At 35.3% G+C, this 21,035-nt stretch overlaps 1 protein-coding gene and 2 pseudogenes across 2 annotated transcripts; 1 reads left to right on the top strand and 2 right to left on the bottom strand.

Moving 5' to 3' along the window:
• The first annotated feature begins 2,757 nt into the window (after positions 1–2,757).
• On the top strand, positions 2,758–3,532 carry LOC112718585 (probable calcium-binding protein CML46; annotated as a pseudogene).
• A 1,686-nt stretch (positions 3,533–5,218) lies between these two features.
• On the bottom strand, positions 5,219–12,846 carry LOC112740710 (pentatricopeptide repeat-containing protein At5g39680). Of its 2 annotated transcripts, XM_072215988.1 has the most exons (3): positions 10,057–12,846; positions 9,684–9,777; positions 5,219–7,625 (listed from the first exon to the last, which is right to left on the bottom strand). In XM_072215988.1, exon 3 carries the CDS (start codon positions 7,610–7,612, stop codon positions 5,507–5,509), a length of 2,106 nt encoding a protein of 701 aa, XP_072072089.1. In that variant the 5' UTR covers positions 7,613–7,625; positions 9,684–9,777; positions 10,057–12,846; the 3' UTR covers positions 5,219–5,506. The 2 variants fall into 2 exon arrangements, with proteins under 2 accessions (XP_072072089.1, XP_025645093.1); XM_025789308.3 differs by lacking the exon at positions 10,057–12,846 and having other exon boundaries at positions 9,684–9,827.
• Positions 10,136–12,778, bottom strand: LOC112740700 (putative pentatricopeptide repeat-containing protein At5g08490; annotated as a pseudogene).
• Positions 12,847–21,035: the final 8,189 nt, after the last annotated feature.

Here is a 21,035-nt window from a genome sequence, read left to right as displayed (position 1 = left end):
AACGATACCTATATATAGGCGTTACCCAGTCTTATCTTGTTTATAGTGTAAACGATGTAAGCTTGCACGTATCTCGTTTACATTGTAAACGAGATATACACGTGTCATGCACACTGTCTTATCTCATTTACACTGTACGAGATAAGTAATCCTACGTATTTTCGTAATTATTTTTAAAATTATTTATTTCAAGAAATAAAATATTTTTTAATTTATTTAAATAAAAAATCCTAACACTTTTTATATTATAAATATATATATAAGAACTTAATGAATAAATTTATTATTACTTTTGCCAAAAAATACAAAAAATTATGGTGCAATATTATTGTGCAATAATAATAATAATAATAATAATAATAATAATAATTTTATTTTTTTTTGGACGGAGGATTGTTATGTCTAACGAAAAAAATGTTGGAGATTGATCTGTGTATTAATTTTTTTTTTTGGAATAAAGTGTCTGTTTTTGAAATTCTTGGGGGCTGATCTGGGTAATTACTCTCCTGAAAAATGAATTAGAGACTGATTTGTCTGCTAGAGTAAAATCTTGGAGATGTTTGTGTGTATTAAATTTTTTTTGGGAAATATCCACTTTTAAAATTCTTAGGATTTATTTAGGTAATTACTCATCATTTTAACAAAATTTCAGCATAATTTTAATTAACAAACTTTTTCAATGATTAACAATGATTCTCAAGGTTTCAAGCTTTCAGCACAAAAAAATTTTTCAGCAAAAAAAGGAAACAAAATAGTACATCACAGCAATAGTGAGCAGGGTTATTTGTTCAACAAATCAATATGAGTAGTCATAGCCGTAGCCATAGCAGAATCCTAAACCTAAGAACCAAGAACAAAAAAATCAATCTGAGTACCACTCAAAGAATCCTAAACCTTCGTACTCATTTCTGAACAGAGCATAAAAATGAAGAACATGCATTGGCAGTGAGCACTGACCTTCGATTTGAGCAGTTGAGCGCGACAATGAGTAGATGATTGCAAGCAGACGACGACCACACGATTGGTGAATGAGGAGAGGAGTTAGAGAGTTGAAGCACGAGACCAGACGTCGGCAGAATTGACTGAGCAGATGAAGACAACGGACACCGAGCTGACCTCGAGGAAGAAGTCGCGATCAGTGAGTATGAACAGGGGTCAGAGACTTGGAGCATGCCAACAGGATGAAGAGGGAAGCTCCTAAGTGCAACAAACCGCAGCAGTGTCCCACTTTTTGCGGCAATGGTACATGTTAGATGGATAGGATTTTTTGGTTGAGGGCAGTGCAAGCTTCTGAATTCTGAAGGAAAGAAAAGGAGAAAGGGGCTGGCTGGCTTGGTCGTTGGGAGAACAAGGAAGGATTGCTTTACTTTTTAAACAAAACATAAAATGGCATTCTTTCATGTAAATCAGACGGGTCCCGATTTGGTCCGACCGGACAGGTTTTTGACCGGTTTAACAGTACTCACATGGTTCTTGCAAGTACCCTTTTTCATATCTATGCACTTTTTCCGCCACCATAAAATAGGATTATCAGAAAGGTAGAGAGCTGCAGTGCGTATCTTTATTACTTCTTCGACCACCCCTTGACCTTCGAAGTACCTCTCCATTTGTCATAGGAAGTTCTCCACCTCTCAAGCATTCCTCACGCCCTTGAACTCCTTTGGCTTGGGGAGATCAATTTTTGTCGTCTCCCTTATAATGGTTGGTCGAAATTTTGCCTTTTCAAACCAAACTCAAATTTCCTCAAATAGTTTCAAGAAATTCTCAAGCTTCTCTTCGATTTGGAGCATACTTTCTTTGAAAGTATCTAGTTCTCTCAACACGTGAGCCTCGAGGGTCTCATTGTCATATTCTATCCTTTGGAAGCGCTCATCCATAGAGGATAGAACATTCTCCAACGTAGAAACTCTCTCTTCTAAGAAGATAGAGTTCTTACCTCTAGGCTCACTTGAAGAGCGCACCTTTTTGTTTTCCTATTGAGAAGGAATAGTATCTCTTTCCCTTTAAGACTCAACATGCTCCATTGTTACACTAGAAGCCATACCCACAAACCACTTGTGCTCCCTCTCGAACATTAGTTCTGATACCAAATTGTCATGGCCTTGGACACACTCCAACGCTACCGTGTCGTCACTCGGACTTACTCAACCTCTTGAGCTAAGACCAAGTCAGCCTAATCCTCAATATTTAGCAAGAAAGTTAAGAACACAAAAGAACACGAGAGAAAGGAAGTTTTGGTGGAGAGAACACTTTATTACTCAAGTGTTTGTTACAAATGACTTACACATGACTCACACACACAAACTCTAACTATCACCCCTATTTATAGCCATCCACTTCTTCAATGGATGGTTAGGATTAAATCTAATCAACGATCTAGATTAATCATCTAGAACCTTCATTACAAATATCCGTCATACCTCAACTTTCTAAATACTTCTAGATTATTCCATACTACTCTTCATAGTTCTATATACATCTACACTCTTCTAGAATACTCTATGACCTTCCTGAGTCTTCTAGAACCTTCTAGAGTATTCCAAGACCTTCTAAGAACGTTCCGAAACCATCTAAAGCATTTTCAAATACTCCAAAAAACTATACAAACATTATTAAATTTAACTTTCTAAAATTTACCGCGACAAGAAGCTCCTTATTCCCAGTCGGACTGGTTCGACCGGCCAATTTGGTCCAGTTTTTAGAACCATGTTATATATAACCAACCCTTCATCCTTCCCTCAAACCATAGATTTCACATCTTCTTAGGCTAACTAGATAGCAAACTAATAGTTTGAGCTAACTTCATTCATTTTGTAAGGATATTTGAAACCATGGTTGTTGGTCAGCTTCACTGCTTTATTGAGGAGAAGAGATCACAGAGTGATGGCAACTCAACTCCATTTTTCGGTTTCAAATACGTTTTCCTATTTTGTACAATTTACAACATAAACAATGAGTTTTTCTCAGCTCTCTGGTTTTTTCTTTTGCCTCAAATTCATTATCGTAACTCAAATGCATGTTTCGATGAGAAGTTGAGTTCTGAACCTGAGATTTGTCACAATGAGCCAAGTGGCTTCATAGATTTTGGGAAACTTGAGAGGGATCATGTGAAAATGGTGATGGCGAAAAGAGACTTTCTTGCAGCTCGGAAAGTGAGGAACTTCAAGAACAGTTTGGTTCCAAGAAACTTTCTGACATGTTTGAGGAACAGGAGCCCAAGCCTTGAGGAGCTGAAGGAAGCTTTCGATGTCTTTGATGAGAACAAAGACGGCTTTATCGATGCAAGCAAGTTGCAGTGAGTTCTCAGAATCTTGGGATGGAAGGAAGCAAGAGAACATGAGAACTGTTAAAAGATGATTAGAAAGTATGATGTGAATCAAGATGGAAGAATAGATTTCAATGAATTTGTAAAAATAATGGAAAACTGCTTTTGCTGATTTATTTGTTCTTGTTTAAGTATTTGGTAATTCACGTAAAGAAATGAAATGCAAACCAATATTGCATGGATGTCCTAAAACCAAATACCTTACTCTATGTCCACATTTAGAGTTTACTCTATTCGAAGTTATTAAGCTCAATTTAGGGTCATGTAAATCGAATAAAATAAAGTCGATTTATCCTAGTGCATAGTATATCGAATAGAATAGATTTGATTTGTGAAGTAAATCCAATCAAGTAGCTTTGATTTACTTGGGGGTAGGGGGGTGATGCAACCCATAGTACTCCATATTGTCCAAAGTAAATTAAATGAACAAGCTTCTTCGATTTAGCGGTTTTAATGCCCCTGGTAAATCAAATTTAATGGATTCAATTTACAATAATAGATTCGATTTATACTCCTAACATCCTCTATAATTCGATTGGTGAAGTCATTCGACACCCTTCTTCATACTCGTTGTAGCAAGTATAATATTCGCAGTTTTGGATATTAATGTTATATTTTTATTTTTTATTTTTTGAGTTCAATTAAAAAATTAGGAAGTTTTAGTAAATATCAATAAATTCTTTAATTATATTGTTATTATAAAGTTTAAATAATAAACTTTAAATTTTGATTTCTAATTTAAATTCTGAATTTTAATTTAAACTCTAAATTCAATCTCCAAAATTAGGGAATTAAAAAATAATTTTACAATCTAATTCTTTATTTTTTTAAGAGGAATGCTAGGGGACCAGCAACTTTTGGGATTTATAGCTATCAAATAGCCATCAATGAGGCTTTTAATGGTGTGAGATTAATGTGAGATTTCATCCAATGGCTTACTCTTCTTTGATGGTTACATGCTGGCCAGAATTTGATAAAATTGCTGGCCCCTAGACTTTTCCTTTTTTTAATCGATATTTTTATATATCAACCCAATTCTTTTAGTCTAATAATCCAATAATACATTTTAAGTCCACACTTTTAAATATTGTTAGCTAATTAATGGCAAAAATATAAATTTTACTTGCTAGCTAATTAATGTAAATTAATGTAATTCAATTTACTAGGGATATCAAAACCACTAAATCAAAACTTGTTCATTCGATTTGCCTTGGACAACTCCGAGTACTATGGGTTGCATCTCCCCACCTAGTAAATCGAAGCTACTTCATTCGACTACATCATAGTAAATCGAATCTATTCTATTTAATTTACTAGGTACTAGGATAAATCCACTTTATTTTATTCCATTTACATGGAATGACTCTAAATCGAGCTTAAGAACTTCGATTTACGTAAAATAGACTCTAAATTCAGAAATACATGCAAGGTATTTAATTTTGGGGCATCCATCTAATATTGGTTTGGGTCTCATTTCTTTATGTGAATTACCCTCAGTATTTTATATAATATATATTAGTTTGCTTAATATATTTTTCCCTTTGATAGTTCTTGTCTCTCAGCATAAATAATGAAAATAATTTGAAAAGTTGTGTTTACATTGACGCTTCATCTCTGATTAAATACTTTGTATGAATTAAAATACTAGAAGGAAACAAAGATAGGAGAAGTGAAGAATAACTAGTTCATAAAAGTCCAAGATGAGTAAGAAGCATGGAATAGTGTTTCGGAAATGAACAATCAAATTTCTTTTCTGTCAAAAGTTTGCATTATCTGATCAAATAAGATTGTGAGACTATAAAAGAGCTGCAAATGTTTTCAGCAGAAGAAAAGGTAATTCTTACAGACTAAGTACATAGAAGAGCAAGGATTTGGAAACTCATGATGCCAAAGTGCCACTGAAACTGAAATTCTTTCATTTTTCTTGCCACGGATGAGAATCTAATCAATAACATATACAGTAAGAATCCTAGATAAATATTGTACATGAATGTGCAGAAGTGAGGAACTATATTTTGGAACTTAATTGCTTTAAATCTTGGTATTCTATTCTATTTTTCTGTAACCGGTAGATGTGCTGTTTAATACCTTGACAAAAAAGGGGTAGAAAAAGATCCTCTAATACCTTGAACAAGATAAAACATTGCTAGATTACAGAATACACAAAATTTATCTCTGTTTCTACCAATGATCCATGCAGGTGCAGAACCCATCTTGAAAATGATGAAAACGATTAGCATCTCTAACAATTATCAGCCTATTTGTGGCCTTCGATATCAGTTTCACAGCGGAGTGACAGTCATCACACATCCGAAGGTTCTTTATTATACGAATTGGTGCAGGTGAAGGAATTTTCATGAGGCCATATGCTATAGCTAGCTTCTCACTGTGATAACCAAGACAACCTTCCTTCTGTTCATCCTCTACATCATGCAGCACAGCAGCAACATCCGGCACATACCCAAGTGGCTTGATCATTGCTAACAACTCGTGAACTTTCTCATAAATCTGAACAGATTCCGGATGATTATCGCCTTCTGAAAGAAAGACATGGATATCGTTTCTTATCTCTAGCCAACTTGCTCCAGGTTCCTTCTTGATGTTTCTATCTCTCATCATCTTCCGAATCTTTGCTACTCCATCCCACCTCCTTGACTTGGCATACATATTTGATAGTAACGTGTAAGTCCCCACATCATGAGGGTCCATCTTTATGACATATTCTGCGATTCGCTTTCCCAGATCATAATTTCGATGAACATGGCATGCATTAATCAAAGTTCGCCAAGCAACAACATCCCACTTCACCTGAGTTGTCTTCATAAAGTTATCAGCTTCATCAAGCAAACCAGACCTGCTCAAAAGCAAAACCACACAGGTGTAGTGCTCCAATCCTGGTTCAATCTGGAATTTCCTCATCAGATGATTCAAATAGTAAAACCCTTCTTGTACAAGAGACAAATGAGCACAAGCAGAAAGAACTCCAATGAAGGTTACATAGGTAGGACACACTCCAACAGACAACATATCTTGGAACACTAGCAAAGCTTGTTTACCAAGTCCATGATGGGCGTACCCACAAATCATAGCATTCCAACTGATTATATCTCGATGTATCATATCTGAGAACACATTAGATGAAGACTCAATGCTGCCACTCTTGGAATACATATTGATCAAAGCATTTCTTACAATGATATGATTCTTGAAACCAAACTTCTCAACCTGGGCATGTAATAGATCGCCATGTCCCAGTGCAGCTATACCTGCACAAGCATTAATTAAAACTGCAAAAGTGAACTCATTGGGTGGAGTATCTTCTCTATCCATACTGGTAAACAGATTCAGAGTCTCCTCGAAATATCCATTCTGCAAGTAAGTAGCCATGAGAGCAGTCCACACAACCACATTCCTCTCTTGCAAGCTATTGAAAACTTTCCTTGCCTCTGAAGCTTCCCCACATTTGCCATACATGTCGATCAATGCACTACTAACATAGACATCAAACGTCGAACTCCTCAACAACCGAGCATGGACTTGCGAACCCAGTTTCAAATCTCCGATTTGAGCACAAAGGCCCATAACACTAACATATGTAACATTATCCCACACCACACATCTATTCACCATTCTCCCCAAAACCCCAGCAACCTCTTCCGTCTCTCTGGATTCCAGAAGAGCACTCAACACAGAATTATAAGAAAAGACATCACTATCACCATCATCATCATGGTTGGGGACCATATCCAAAACCTTCAATGCTGAGTCCACATGAGAGCACCTTGAGTACATGTGAACAAGGGCACTCCTCACATATTTATGAGACACCAATCCACACTTCACCAAATACCCATGAAGTTGCATACCTTCATGGACTCTTCCACTACTAGAACAACAAGATACAATGGTTGTTAAAACGAACTCATTGGGGCACGCTTCTTGCGTTGAAACCATGCTCTTGAAGAGCACAAGGGGTTCCAAATGGTTCCCACTATGGAGATACCCCGCCATCAGAGCACTCCAAGAGACCACATTTCTAAGTGGCATTTCGTTGAACAGTTTTCGGGCAAGGACCAAGTGGCCACATTTGACGTAGAAGTTGATCAAAGAATTGATTTGGAATATGTGAGTGTGGTGTGAAGCTTGGTTCCGAATTAGCAACTGTGCATGTATGGATTTTCCAAAGGGTAAACATTTGGAATCAGCTGAGAGTTTAAGCAACTTGACAATGTCTTCAAGGGATGGTACAAACTGTTGCTTTGGTGGCAGTTTTTTCACTGCCAGCATCTTTTACCTTAAACTGCATGCACCATATTTAAAAAATAAAGAATCAACACCGAAACAGGAGAGTAAATATTTCTTCCAATAAATATTTATTCCCTGACTAAAATAAATTCTAAATTGATTCCCAACTATACAAAAGAGTGTAAAACACACTTGTCATTAGTAATCAACCCGAAATTTTTTGAAGTTACAAAATGGGTTGTTATTTTACCTTTAAGGACTGAGTTGTCCTTATTAATCAATATTTACTCATTGTTCCATCGCATTATAAATTAGATCATGGAGGACGATGGAAATGAGGAAGGAGGCAGAGAGTAGAGAGATGAGTTTGTTTGGAATACAAAATGAGAAAGACTATTTTGCCCATGGATTGATTTGTGAATAAAATGTTACATAGGTTGGTAAGAAGCAATCACGAGAACAATTCTTTTGAAAAATGTTCTATCCATCTCAATTGAGGTTCCTAGATCCTAAATTAGAAGCTTAATAATTAAAGAGAAACAAACATTTCAATAAAGCTTTTTGGCCACAGAGTTTTCGATAAATGCTCATAAAGAAGATAGTTATCCAAAGCATAATAACCAGAAAAAGTTAAAAGTTAAAACCAAAATGTGGATTCAATCGAACAATAGATAATAATACATTTTCCTGTAAAAACACTCAAGATACAGCAGCATTAAAAGTAGAAGAGAAACGTTACAACATGCCATTCAATTTTCCCAAGAACAGGATATATATGAAATCTTACAGCTCCTTGTTGGCAATAATTCTTTGCACTTGTAAAAGTAGGACTAAAATTCTAAAGAGATCTTATCAGACAAACTCAAACAGTCCATAAAAAGAGAAACACAATTCCATTTACTAACCAATGAAATTTTAGCATTCCTTGGTGTCCTGAAATATTTTATCTAGGCTTGGGTTGATGCAAGCTTGATAAACATTGAAAGTAGCACAAATTGACTTCTTGCCGATTAATTTGACCAAAAAGAAAAATTTCAAAGACAATATTCATCCATTATAATTTATTTGCAAAACTCAATAGACAATATTCCATATTTGAAGTCTAAATTATGTGTAAACCACTTTAAAAAAAATCAAACTTTATCTGTTGCTCAAACGAATTAAACAAACGACCAGATACCCAATTCAAGCCCTGAATTTAGGAAGAAAAAGACTTTGAGCTTAATGAACAGCTTAATGAAAATGAGTCCATTCAGAATTACAAGTGATTTTGTTCTTTGTTCCGAATGGACTCATTTTCCAAATGAACAGCTTAATGTACTTTATTCCGAAGGGACTCATTTTCATTAAGCTGTTTATAAAGCCCTTTATTTGTTGGCCTCTTGCACCAGCACAATAGGTTCAAGAGGCACGGGTACCAAAAGGCTTGGCTTTAAACATAGTTTGAAGAATCACTTGTAAAGACAAAATCATATCATTTAAAAAGAACTTGCATACATAAAAATCTAGGGAAATAAATGATAGCTTCAACAAATTAAAGGTGTTTTGAAAATATTTTATGACTAAATTATTCTTTTCGTTCTACTTTTGAGTAAAGTTCTAATTCTATTAAGGGCAATAGAAGGTACTTTCTCTAATTTTTAACTTTTACTAAGGGAATAAGAAATGACAAGAAGCCTCCAAACAAGTATAAACAGAATTCGTGAAAAAATGTAGAATTGAAATATTGACATGACAAAAATAAGCATATTTAGTTTTTTGGTGCATTAATACCTTTGGCTAGTGTAAAATGTATGCATTTTTAAGGAAAATATTTTAAGTCCCAACCTCAAGATCTTAAGTAGTAAAAATCAATCATTTTACAAATTTGGATAACAAGAATAAGTCTCCTGAATTTTCATGACTATGATCTAAAAAATTATATATCATTTTTGGATAGGATAATTTTATCTTTCATGGCTAATGAATTCAAATCTAACTTTTTATTGAAATACTTAACCTTAGGAAAGAAAAAGCAGTAAGTGATGTAATTAGCAATCAATAATATTTTGCTAAGTTTATACTCTGGGTAATACAATCTTCTGTTACGTTGATAATAATGGTTACAAATTACCTTTTCTTTCTCAAGCACCTGTGCTGAGGCATCTGTAGGAACTGATGAAGGCCAAACTGCTGGCTTAGGCCAAGGTAGCAAGCTGAGATTAGAACTGCTCATAAGGAAAGAAATCATCATCAAACAATGAAAATAAGGAGTCTAGCCAAGTGTAGTGTAATAAGTATTGGATTATCAACTAATGGAATGACAATTGATCACAATAAGATAACAGAAGTATAAAATGTATCTATTGACAAGACTTCTTTCGATTTCAGTTTCATATCCAATTAAATAGGCAAGACTCATGAACTGCAACATATATAAAATTCAGAAAGCAACCCGGACAAAAAATTATTAATATGGGTCAAAAAGGAGAACATGATGCATTTACCTTCACTCTTGCTAGTGAATATAGGTCGCCTAGAAGATGAAAGAACCTTTGCTCTATGTAAATTGTATATTTATCATACTACTACGTTTTCTTGGTGTGAATATGTGATTATTTGAGTGCCGACAGTTTTATGGTACTTAATTACATATATCTTTAATTTGTTGATCCAATGTAGATAGAGTATTGTAAATAATGCTTCTATGTGGGTGGGAACAATCCCCAGCCACAAATATGTTATGTTTCCTCTCAACTTCAATCCAACTGCATCCTTCTGGCTTTTTCAAATCTTTATTCTTCATCATCTTTCTAACCTCCATGACCCCATCCCATCTAGCATCTGCTGCATACAAATTCGATAAAACAATGTAGTTTCCAATGTCATCAGCTTTGATTTTGAACAGATGGCTGGCTACAATGCGCCCCAATTCAACTTCATGATGGATTTTGCAGGCACCAAGCAATGACCCCCAAAGACTGGCATTAGCTTCAATTGGCATCTTGGTGACGAGAGAATATGCTTCCCTAACTCGGCCACCTCGAGCAAGGAGATCCACCACGCAAGCATACTGTTCTGCATTTGGCTGCATATCATGGATTTTCTCCATTGAATAAAATATCTTCAGACCTTCGTTTACACAGCCAGCATGACTGCAAGCTCATAATACAGAAGTGAAGATAACATGATCTGGCTTGATTCCCATTTTAAGTATATCAGAAAAAATTCCAAGTGCTTCTTCACTCATACCATGCATGGCATACCCACCAATCATAGCAGTAAACATAACCAAGTCCTTAGTAGCACTTGCGCGAAATAGCTTACTCGCACAGCCTATGATACCACATTTTGCATATGCATCTAAGAGGGCTCCTTTTAGGTGAAGATCCTCAAGACAAGAACGAATGACATAGCCGTGACATTGTGTTAGCAAGTGTGCCGATGCCATTTGTGTGCATACCGGAAGGATGCTCATGATAGTCACCTCATCAGGCTTCATCCTTCGAGCTTGTAACTTGTAGAACAGTATGAGAGCTTGATCCCGACAATCATTTTCGGCATATACTCAAACCATAAGATTCCAGGTGGTAAGATCTGTCTCAGACATCCCACTAAAAATCATATTTGCATCACGATGTGATCCTAAACCCACATAACCTGAAATCATCGAATTGCACGAGACCAGATTCCTTTTCTCTGATAGATTCTGAAACATTCTATTAGCATAGTCCATGTTACCACATTTAGCATATGCATCAAGTATTGCATTTCCAACTGCAGGAGCAGTGTCACTAACTAGAAATCCAGCCTTAATTGAATAGGTGTGTATTTCTTTAACCTTTTCTACTCTCAAGAGAGAAGCACAAAAATGGATGGTAGCCAATACTGTAACTGAGTCAGGTCTAATTCCAAGTTTAAGCATTGTATGTAACAAGCTGAGAAATCTTGAATGATGCCTCTTCTCTCCAAAGGCATCAAGAATAGAATTCCATGAAATCAAATCTTTCCTAGGTATCATATTGAAAGTATGATATGCTTTCTCTGTATTGCCACATTTTGCATAGAAACTAACTAAAGCATTCCCAACAGTAGTATCTTCAAAAAGATAATGGTGTCTAAAGATATATGCATGGATCTGTTTCCCTACCTGCAAGTTTCTGAATTGAGCACAAAGTGGAAGTATGCTAACAATAGTCACAGAATCAGGCAATAGCATCTCTCGAGATACTAAATTACTCAATAGATTCAACGCTTTAAACCATTGACCATTTGATGTGAATCCTGCAATAATAGCATTCCAAGAGACCAAGTCCCTTGCATCCATTGCCCAAAATAAAGATTCCGCTTCCATCATCCAACCAACTCTTATGTAGAAGCTAATCAAAGCATTGGACACAGAAACATCAGCCGACAGTTCAGCCCGTTGCAGCACATAAGAGTGGATTTGCCTTCCATACTGGTATGCAACGTTCTCACCAAGCAACGCACAAACAGGCAGAATATTTGCTGTAGTGGCATAATTTGGTTGTGTTGGCCCTTTCACCATTGAACTGAACAATGTAAATGCATCTTCAAACAAGAGATTCTCAGCAAGACCTGCAATCATTGCATTCCACGAAACAACATCTTTGTGACCAATGTTGTCAAAAACAGCATATGCATCATGAGATACCAGTCCACACTTTGCATACATTGACATAAGAGCATTCCCAGCAAGAGTGTCCGCCTCAAAACCAGACTTGATCACGTAAGCATGCACACTCCTTCCAGCGTCGACATCCCCTAAACGAGCACAAACAGGAAGGACAATGGCAACAGTAACTGCATTGGGCTTAGCCTCCCCATTGGGTGCATTGTCTGAAACATCCTCATCAGAACTGAATTGTACTTCATGGACCCTGAAAACCCAGATAGAACAATGTTCCAAATGACAGAATCACGGTGGCTGAGCTGATAAAACATCTTCTTACATTCAACAAGCTTGCCACATTTTGCATACATGTTAAGCAACGCTTTGTTAGTAACCTGGCAAGCACCATGGCCCTGCTTAACAACATAGCCATGTAGAGCTGTGCCCAATTTGAGAGCCAATAGGGCAGAACAAGACTTGAGAATCGAAGCAACAACACTGTGATCGGGTTTAAAATCTGCATAACCCTTTATGTATTGATGGAAAAGGGACAAGGCTTCCTTGTGCCTGGAATCAACACATAAGGTCCTGATCATGGAGCCTCATTTCTTGAAATCGTGCTGAAACATGCCCTTCTTCAAAGAGGAAGCTACAAACTACGAGGCTTCAACATTATCAGAACACCAAGTGAATACAGCACAATGAATAGTGAAAGCTACATAAATTTCAAAACTTTAAGGCTTCCGAATTCCTCATTCTCATGCCACAATTGATGAACAAAAAGATATTTAATCTTCTTTGGCATTTTCCCAAACAATTAGCGTGCTCATTGGAAATGTCCTGGTGAGTGCTTACTTGTAGTTGCATTAAATTTTCCTTGAATTTAATTTAAATTGTTTCCCCTCTTGTCAAGTTTTTTTCACTTGAATATCCAACTATCTACTAACAACAGGTTTCTATCAACTTCTTGGAACACCAACTTAAAATTTCATCAACAAAAAAATTGCATAAAAGGAACATAAAAAGGATAAAGACAAATCAACATCTACCTCCTTTCCAAGTTGACAAAGAGAATCATTTGTCACTTTTTCATTGATGAATAACTGGTTTGTTTGCCCTGAAAAGTCCCAAATATACATCTGCACAATCAACACCAGCAAATTATACATAATCAAGGAAACATTGAAGCCCATGCACAAAATCAACTAATAGTTAGATAACTCACAGACTATACTCAGAGTCGAATATGTCACAGGCTTTCTTGTAGAATTTGGCCACATGGTATCACACTATCACATAACCTATTAATCAATCAGCAGATTTCAATCATCCAAAAAAAAGCAATTCACAGCTTATCCAACCATTGCATATTTCAATCAACCAAGGTATAAATCAATATATATATATATATATATATATATATATAATGCATCAATCAATAATCAACATATTCCACAAAACAGCAACTACATAAAACAAATAAAACCTAAACAATAACAATCATGAAAAAAACAGCCACAATCATGAGAAAAAAAAAAGACAAAAATCAATCATTAACCATTTAAACCTACATTAAAAGATATAAACAGCAACAATCACCCAAATCATTAAAAATTAACAGAGAATAATTAAAAAAATTAAAAAAAACTCACATCAGGAAGGTTGACGCCTTGACCGCAGGGAGAGAAGCGAGCCACCTCGAAGCACAGACCGGCGAGGTGACGCAGTGAAGGCGCAGGGTCGACGTGACGCGAACGGAGGCGACAGATGCGGACGGAGGTACAGACGACGTGACAACAGTGAAGGCGCAGGAGCTGGCGGACGCAGACGAGCCGGCGACCGTGCGGTGAGAGGGAGAAGGTTGAGGCGCCACGTTCTCCCCTTTAGCCCGTTTCAGACTTTCAGAGTGAGAGAGTGGGTTGGGGAGGGGGATCCTTCGCTGGGACTAGAGAATTCAAAAAAAAAAAGGAGAACTCGCCAAAAAGAAAATGCAAAAAGGAGAAATAAAAAAAATGCAGAACCAGATTCCCCGCCACCACTCCTCCTCCGTCGTATCCGCCGCAACCCCAACACACCTTCTCCCTCTTCGACTCCAAGAATCTGAACTTCCTCTTCGCAACCTGGTTTCTCTTCTTCTCTGCACGGGGGCTGCTGCGTTATTTACTTATTTACCGATCGCCTTTTTTTCCTGGGTTTTTCAAGGGTTTGAGATTTTTGTTTTATGTTGATTTTGCGGTGAGAAAAAAAAATGGGATGTTAGTGGTGAGTGATGTGCCACTTTCTGAAATTGAAAACAATCAGCTGGTGTTTTGAATATTTTGTCAAAGGGGATCTGAGTGATGGATTCTGTGGAAGTATTAACTGGCTTTTTTTGGTTGTGTTGCAACTTTTGAAATGATTATTTTTAACTTTCATACTGTAAATTATGGTTTTATGGTAAATTATGGTTTTATGGATTGATGACGGATGAGTGCTTGGGCTTCATCGTTGTTAATCATAAGTTTCATCATCTTGGGATGTTTTATTGAAAAATGTGTATTTTTATTTCTGTTGGGACTTGGGAAAGCAGAATAAACATTGCCATACCTGTTATATTTGCAAGGTGGAGCACGGAGGGAGCCGTATGTGCAAATTTCGTTAGGATAATAAAATTGACGGTAGGATAGCATTTATACAAAAATTAATTTGGTTATGGATAAAATAAATTTGAATATAGATGTATGGCGAGTTGTCCGCAAATGTGGATATGTGTTGTTTAGTGACGCAATGAAATAAAAAATTTGTAGTTGCTGCAAAACGTGAGTAAAGACCAATCTGGTCTTTGTCCATTTTTACGAAGGACAAAGCGATCCTTGTCCAAAAAAAAGAGACACTTCGACCCTCGACTTTTTTATTTTGGGACAATACGGTCTCTCTGTTAAAAAATTTATTAAATAATAATAAAAATTAGTTTTGTGGAGGGTTTTATTTGTATTTTGTGGGGGGTTTTAAACCCCACAAAAATCTTTTCAACAATATAACCAATTACTACCACTACTACCATTATCTTTTTCATCCTTATTATTATCACTCTTACTTCTATTATTTTTATTGTGTAACCATATTTTATCATCATCATTATCTCTTCTACCGTCATGATCACCAATACCAATATTATCAACATTAAAGTTTTCTTCTTTTATTATTCCATGTTATTTTTTTCCTTTAAAAGTTATTATACTATAATTACTTTTATTTTGTGGCATCATTTTTATCAATGGTTTTTCTATTGATGAAGGAATTTTTTAAAAACAAAGTTATTAATAGTTTGTGGAGGTTTAAAACTCCCACAAAATACAAATAAAACCCCCACAAAATTAATTTTTATTATTATTTAATAAATTTTTTAACAGAGGAACCGTATTGTCCCATAATAAAAAGGTTAAGGGTCGAAGTGTCCCTTTTTTATGGACAGGGATCGCTTTGTCCTTCGTGAAAATGGACGAGGACTGGATTGGGTGTTTACTCGCAAAACGTTAAAAGTGATTAAAAGTTAAAATCTAAATAGCTAGGAGAACCAAGTAAAAAACAAAGTTACTAAAGCTGAGAAAGAGTTGAAGGAGAGTGAGAAAATAAGAGTGAAGAGGGTTAAGAGTGAAGAAACAAAATGTAAGAGAAGAAGCATACCTGCAGAAAGAAAAATTATGGTGTGTGATTTTATCAAACTGTAAAAATATATTATTAAGTATTTGGATCATTTTTAATGAAAAAGTAATTTTTTTTTAATATTTAACGATGAATATATATATTTATTCAAATTTTATTTATTTGTGTTATAATTAGTACTATTGTAGTTATTAATATTATTATTAGTAATATTATATTATTATTTATTTCTCATTACGATTTAAATTTTTTTATTACTGTTAATATATTATTATTGTTATTATTAGATAAATTAATTTCTGTATTATTAGTGACGTTGTTGTTGTGGTTATTATTATTATTATTATTATTATTATTATTATGATGGATATGATAATGAAAATAATTTATTAATATTTTTTAGTGATTTGTTATTATTTTTCATGATAATAATAATAATACTGTTTAGAAAACGATTTTTTTAACAATGTTTAATTAAAAAGAATTTATTATTTTTTAATAATTTATTAATATTTTCTAATAATAAATAATACTGTTTATTAATAAAATACTGTTTAAGATAATGATAATAAAATAAATGGTTATTATTATTGTTATTATTGTTATATTTGAATAATTATTATTATGATTAGTATATTATTATTTGTTTATAATATTGGTTATGATAGTGAGAATAAGTTATTATTAATTTTTAATAATTAATAATACTGTTTAATAATTTATTATTAATTTTTAGTGATTTATTATTATTTTTTATTCATAATAATGATAATAATACAGTTTAGTAAAAGGTATTTTTTAACACTGTTTAGTAAAAAAATTTATTAATTTTAATAGTTAACTAATATTTTGTAATAATAAATAATATTATTTAATAATAGAATATTGTTTATTATTATTATTATTATTATTATTATTATTATTATTATTATTATTATTATTAGCCATTATAGAATACTGTATAATAGTTATAATTATTTTCTAGTAATAAATAATAAATAAATATTTATGATTATTTAATAATTTATTATTATTTTTTAAGATAATAATAATAATACTGTTTAATTATTGTTGTTAATTTTTTTTGAATAAATTATTAACTGATATTATTTAGAATTTAATAATTATCATTTTTTTGCAAGCTATCAGAAATTTGTTGCCAAAAAAACTCAATTCGCCAGATACCTTTAACGAGGTAGCTGTAGTGGCACTGGCATTGACTGGGTTTCAACACGTTTCGCGAGTAGGCAAAATGAGAGGTCATTCTGCACAACTGAGTGCTTTGGTGGAACGCTGGCGGCCGGAGACTCACACATTTCATCTTCCGGTCGGTGAAGTGATGGTGACACTGGAAGATGTGAGCTATATTCCTAGTCTCTCGATTAATGGGGAGGCCATTACGGGTAGATCAGACAGCAGCCACTAGTTTTTAGCGGAGAATTGCATTGCGTGTTTTGGTCGGGAGCCCGGTCCGCAAGATTCACGTGTTGGGAAAGATTAATATTGCATGAGTGAACAATTCATTCAACCGATAGAAAGTTGACCGAATAATGGTAGTCACAGGAAGGTTGCGTGCATCCTTAGGATAGAATTTATGCACTTTACCAAGTTTGTTGTCATATATCCTCAATGATGACCATCATCGAATGCCAACACCCATCTCTCAACACCGATGTCATCGCACCATTGAGTATATGCCTCACCTCGCTCTTTAAGCCTTTGGTAGTTTTTGTTATACTCATGCTCCGTCCTAGAATAGCTTGTTGAACAAACCATTTAATCATAAGCAGATGCCACAAATTTACTATGAATAGAACCATAACAGTGAGTTGAAATACCTGTGTTCACCACGAGTTTATGTAAATATGGAGTCTTGAACCACCTTAAGAAGTTGGACCCGATGTGCCTGATGTACATGTGCCACGTCCTTGGTGGTGACCATGCACCGTTACTACGAGCTATTGCAACGTCGATGGAGGTATGGCGGTCCGAAATAATACCCACACCATCAATGGTAACAACATATTTTCGCAAATTGGTTAGGAAAAACTCTCGTGCGTCTGTCTTCTCGCCCTCGACTATCGTAAATGCAATAGGCACAATGTTTTAATTCCCATTTGTGCAACCGCTACCAGAAGTGTACCTTTATATTTTCCGTACAGGTGCATGCCATCAACCTGCACCAGTGGCTTGCAGTATCTGAATGCTACAATACACTGATAGAAGATCCAAAAAATGCAGTGCAGAACTCTTACACCTTGAACCTCCTCACTCTCACGGTAAACGGGGAGCGTTTTAATTTGAACACGAGATCTTGGCATCTTCACCGTCATTGCTTTCAACCATACTGGCAGAGTCTGGTAAGAAACTTCCCAATCACCGAAAACCTTTGTGACAACTTTCTGCTTTGCCAACCAAGCCTTGCGGAAACTCACAGTGTAGTTGAACCTGGATTGAACTTCTGCAATAACAAACTTCACCTTTATCGAGGGGTTTGCTTCGACCAATGGCCTAATGGCATCCACAATTGTGTCCGAGTCCAACTTGGCATGATCTTGTGAAATCGTTCCCACGGTGCACGTGTGCTTGCCATTGTATCTCCTAGTCTCCCAACAAGCTTTCTTTCGAATCAAGTTAGTTCGGATAAGTCAATCGCACCCTGCACCATACCCCTTGCATTTTGCATAGAATGTCTACGGCTCAGACTCATACACAGTGTAATCAACTCCTCTAGAGATAATGTAGCTTTTGATTGCAGATATCACCGAAACTCCCGAACCAAATTTCATTCCGACACTAAACTCGCCATCTTCCGTTGTAGCGTTGCCTTCACCTACGACAAGCGCACCACCATCAGTCAGACAAGGCAAATAAAATAAACACTATAGGAAACTTGAGTTAATAATCATAACATATCCATATTCGCATACTCAGGAAATTTCGGGGCATGCATGGCTTCAAGATCTAGAGTCTGCATAAAAGACGGAACACCAAACGGGTGCTGGCTTACAATCGCATTCGCTTCATTTTGCACCACCGGATTGCCTGCCAAGTCTCCGTCATCGTTTTCGTCATTGACTTCATAGTTAGCTTTGAACTCCTCTTCACTGTCATTATTATCTTCTTCCCAATCTATATTTCCGAGCTCATTAACATTGACCTCCTAGCCAACCACGCCCAACCCTAAATGCTGTTCAAACTCAATGTACAGCTCTATCATCAACACGTGAAATCGGGTTTATTGATAAATACACAACATCGGCTGCATACTGGCATCATCAGTAATGGACATTATTTGAAACTATATTAGCCCACTGATAAACTCTATTTTTAGGGTTTATCTTGTGCTTAATTTAGTGAATTTTATTCACTATTCTCACACTTATTCATAGAAATAGCATGTTTTACATTTTCCTTCCTAATTTTGTGCTATGATTGAAAACATGCTTCTTTGGCCTTAAATTTGCTAATTTTAATCCTTTCTCATTATCATTCGATGCCTTGATATGTGTGTTAAGTGATTTCAGGGTTTATAGGGCAGGAATAACTTAGAGGATGGAAAGGAAGCATGCAAAAGTGGAAGGAATACAAGAAATTGAAGGAATTGCTAAGCTATCAACCCTGACTTTTTCGTACTAAATCGACCATAACTTGAGCTACAAAGGTCCGAATGAGGCAGTTTTAGTTGCGTTGGAAAGCTAACATCCGGGGCTTCAAAATGATATTCAATTTGCCATAGTTGCCATGCAGTTAGGTGACGCACAGGCTTGGATCACGCGTATGCTTGACAGAGCCACATGCTAGACGTATCAGAAATTGCTGGGGCGATTTCTGGGCTGTTTTTGGCCCAATTCCAAGCCTGAAAATATAGATTAGAGACTGCAGAGTGGGAGAATCGATCATACACTTCTCATACACATAATTTTAAGTTTTAGATGTAGTTTAGGTTTTAGGTTTTTAGTTTTATTTCTTTTCAATTTCAGATTTCATCTTGCTTTAATTTAGTTTCTATTCTACATTCTATTGTTCTAGTATTTCAGTTTATCTTCTCTTGTTGATTTCTTATTTTCCTAATTTAGTTTATGTACTCTTCATGTCAGATTCAAGTTCCTATTAATGCAAGTTGAGGTACTTTATGTTTATTGCTTCTTTCTTTATTTGTTGTTATTGATTCCTTGCACTTGGTTGTTTAGATTTATTTTTCCTTGTTAGTTTTCTATGTTTTATTTTGTGCCTTCCAAGTGTTTGATAAAACGCTTGGGAGGGTTCAAATTAGACTTTTATGTTCTTAACTTGAATTGATTATTTAGAGACTCTTGAGTTATCAAAAGTCTTTTGTTGATTGGTAATTGAGTCTTGCTAGTTGGCTTAGGCTTCACTAAATCTAATCTTTGATTAGAACTTGTGAACCTAAGTTGATTTTGCTCACTTGACTTTCCTTCATTGTTAGAGGTTAACTAAGTACAAGCAAAAGGTAATTACCATCACAATTGATAATGATAATTAGGATAGGACTTCTAATTCTCTTTCCTTGCTAGGAGCTTTCTTAGTTACTGAATTAGTTTCTTGCCATTTTACTTTCTTGTTTCTTATTTCAAAAACCCAAAAATATGCTTTTCTATAACCAATTATAAGTACACCTCCCTGCAATTCTTTGAGAGATGACTCGAGGTTTAAATACTTCAGTTTATTTTTATTGGATTTGCATTGTGACAAACAAATTAAATTTGATTGAGGATAAATTGTTGGTTTAGAACTATACTTGCAACGCGCTTAATTTTGTTAAATTCTTTACCGATGATTTTCCCACATCACCCACCAAATACTTGCACAGGACTTCTGTATAAAAGGTTGTTCACCCTTTTCAAAATGTGGCTTTGAATGTTATTACAAAGCCTATTTTACAACTCGACAAAACTCATGGTACATGAAATAGCAAATAACAACGGACATTCATAAACAAAAGTCACTCCTTCATGTGTGTTTTGTATAATCTCACCGTTATAATATATTCGCAAATTTGCAATATTTTCCATAACTTCAATCTCACATAATCCGATTTTTTTTTACACACCTAACTGCCAAAAAACTAAGAACTACAATATATGTACAAGAAAGAAGAATAGGATGAGTAGAAGTGGAGTGAGGCCATTTGGGCGAGCTTGCTTCGTATTTATAGGCAGGCCTCTTGATTAAAATATTTTTTTC

This window comes from Arachis hypogaea, chromosome 2 (assembly GCF_003086295.3).
Source record: "Arachis hypogaea cultivar Tifrunner chromosome 2, arahy.Tifrunner.gnm2.J5K5, whole genome shotgun sequence".
Lineage (NCBI taxonomy): Eukaryota > Viridiplantae > Streptophyta > Magnoliopsida > Fabales > Fabaceae > Arachis > Arachis hypogaea.
This window is presented reverse-complemented; position numbering and strand designations above follow the sequence as displayed.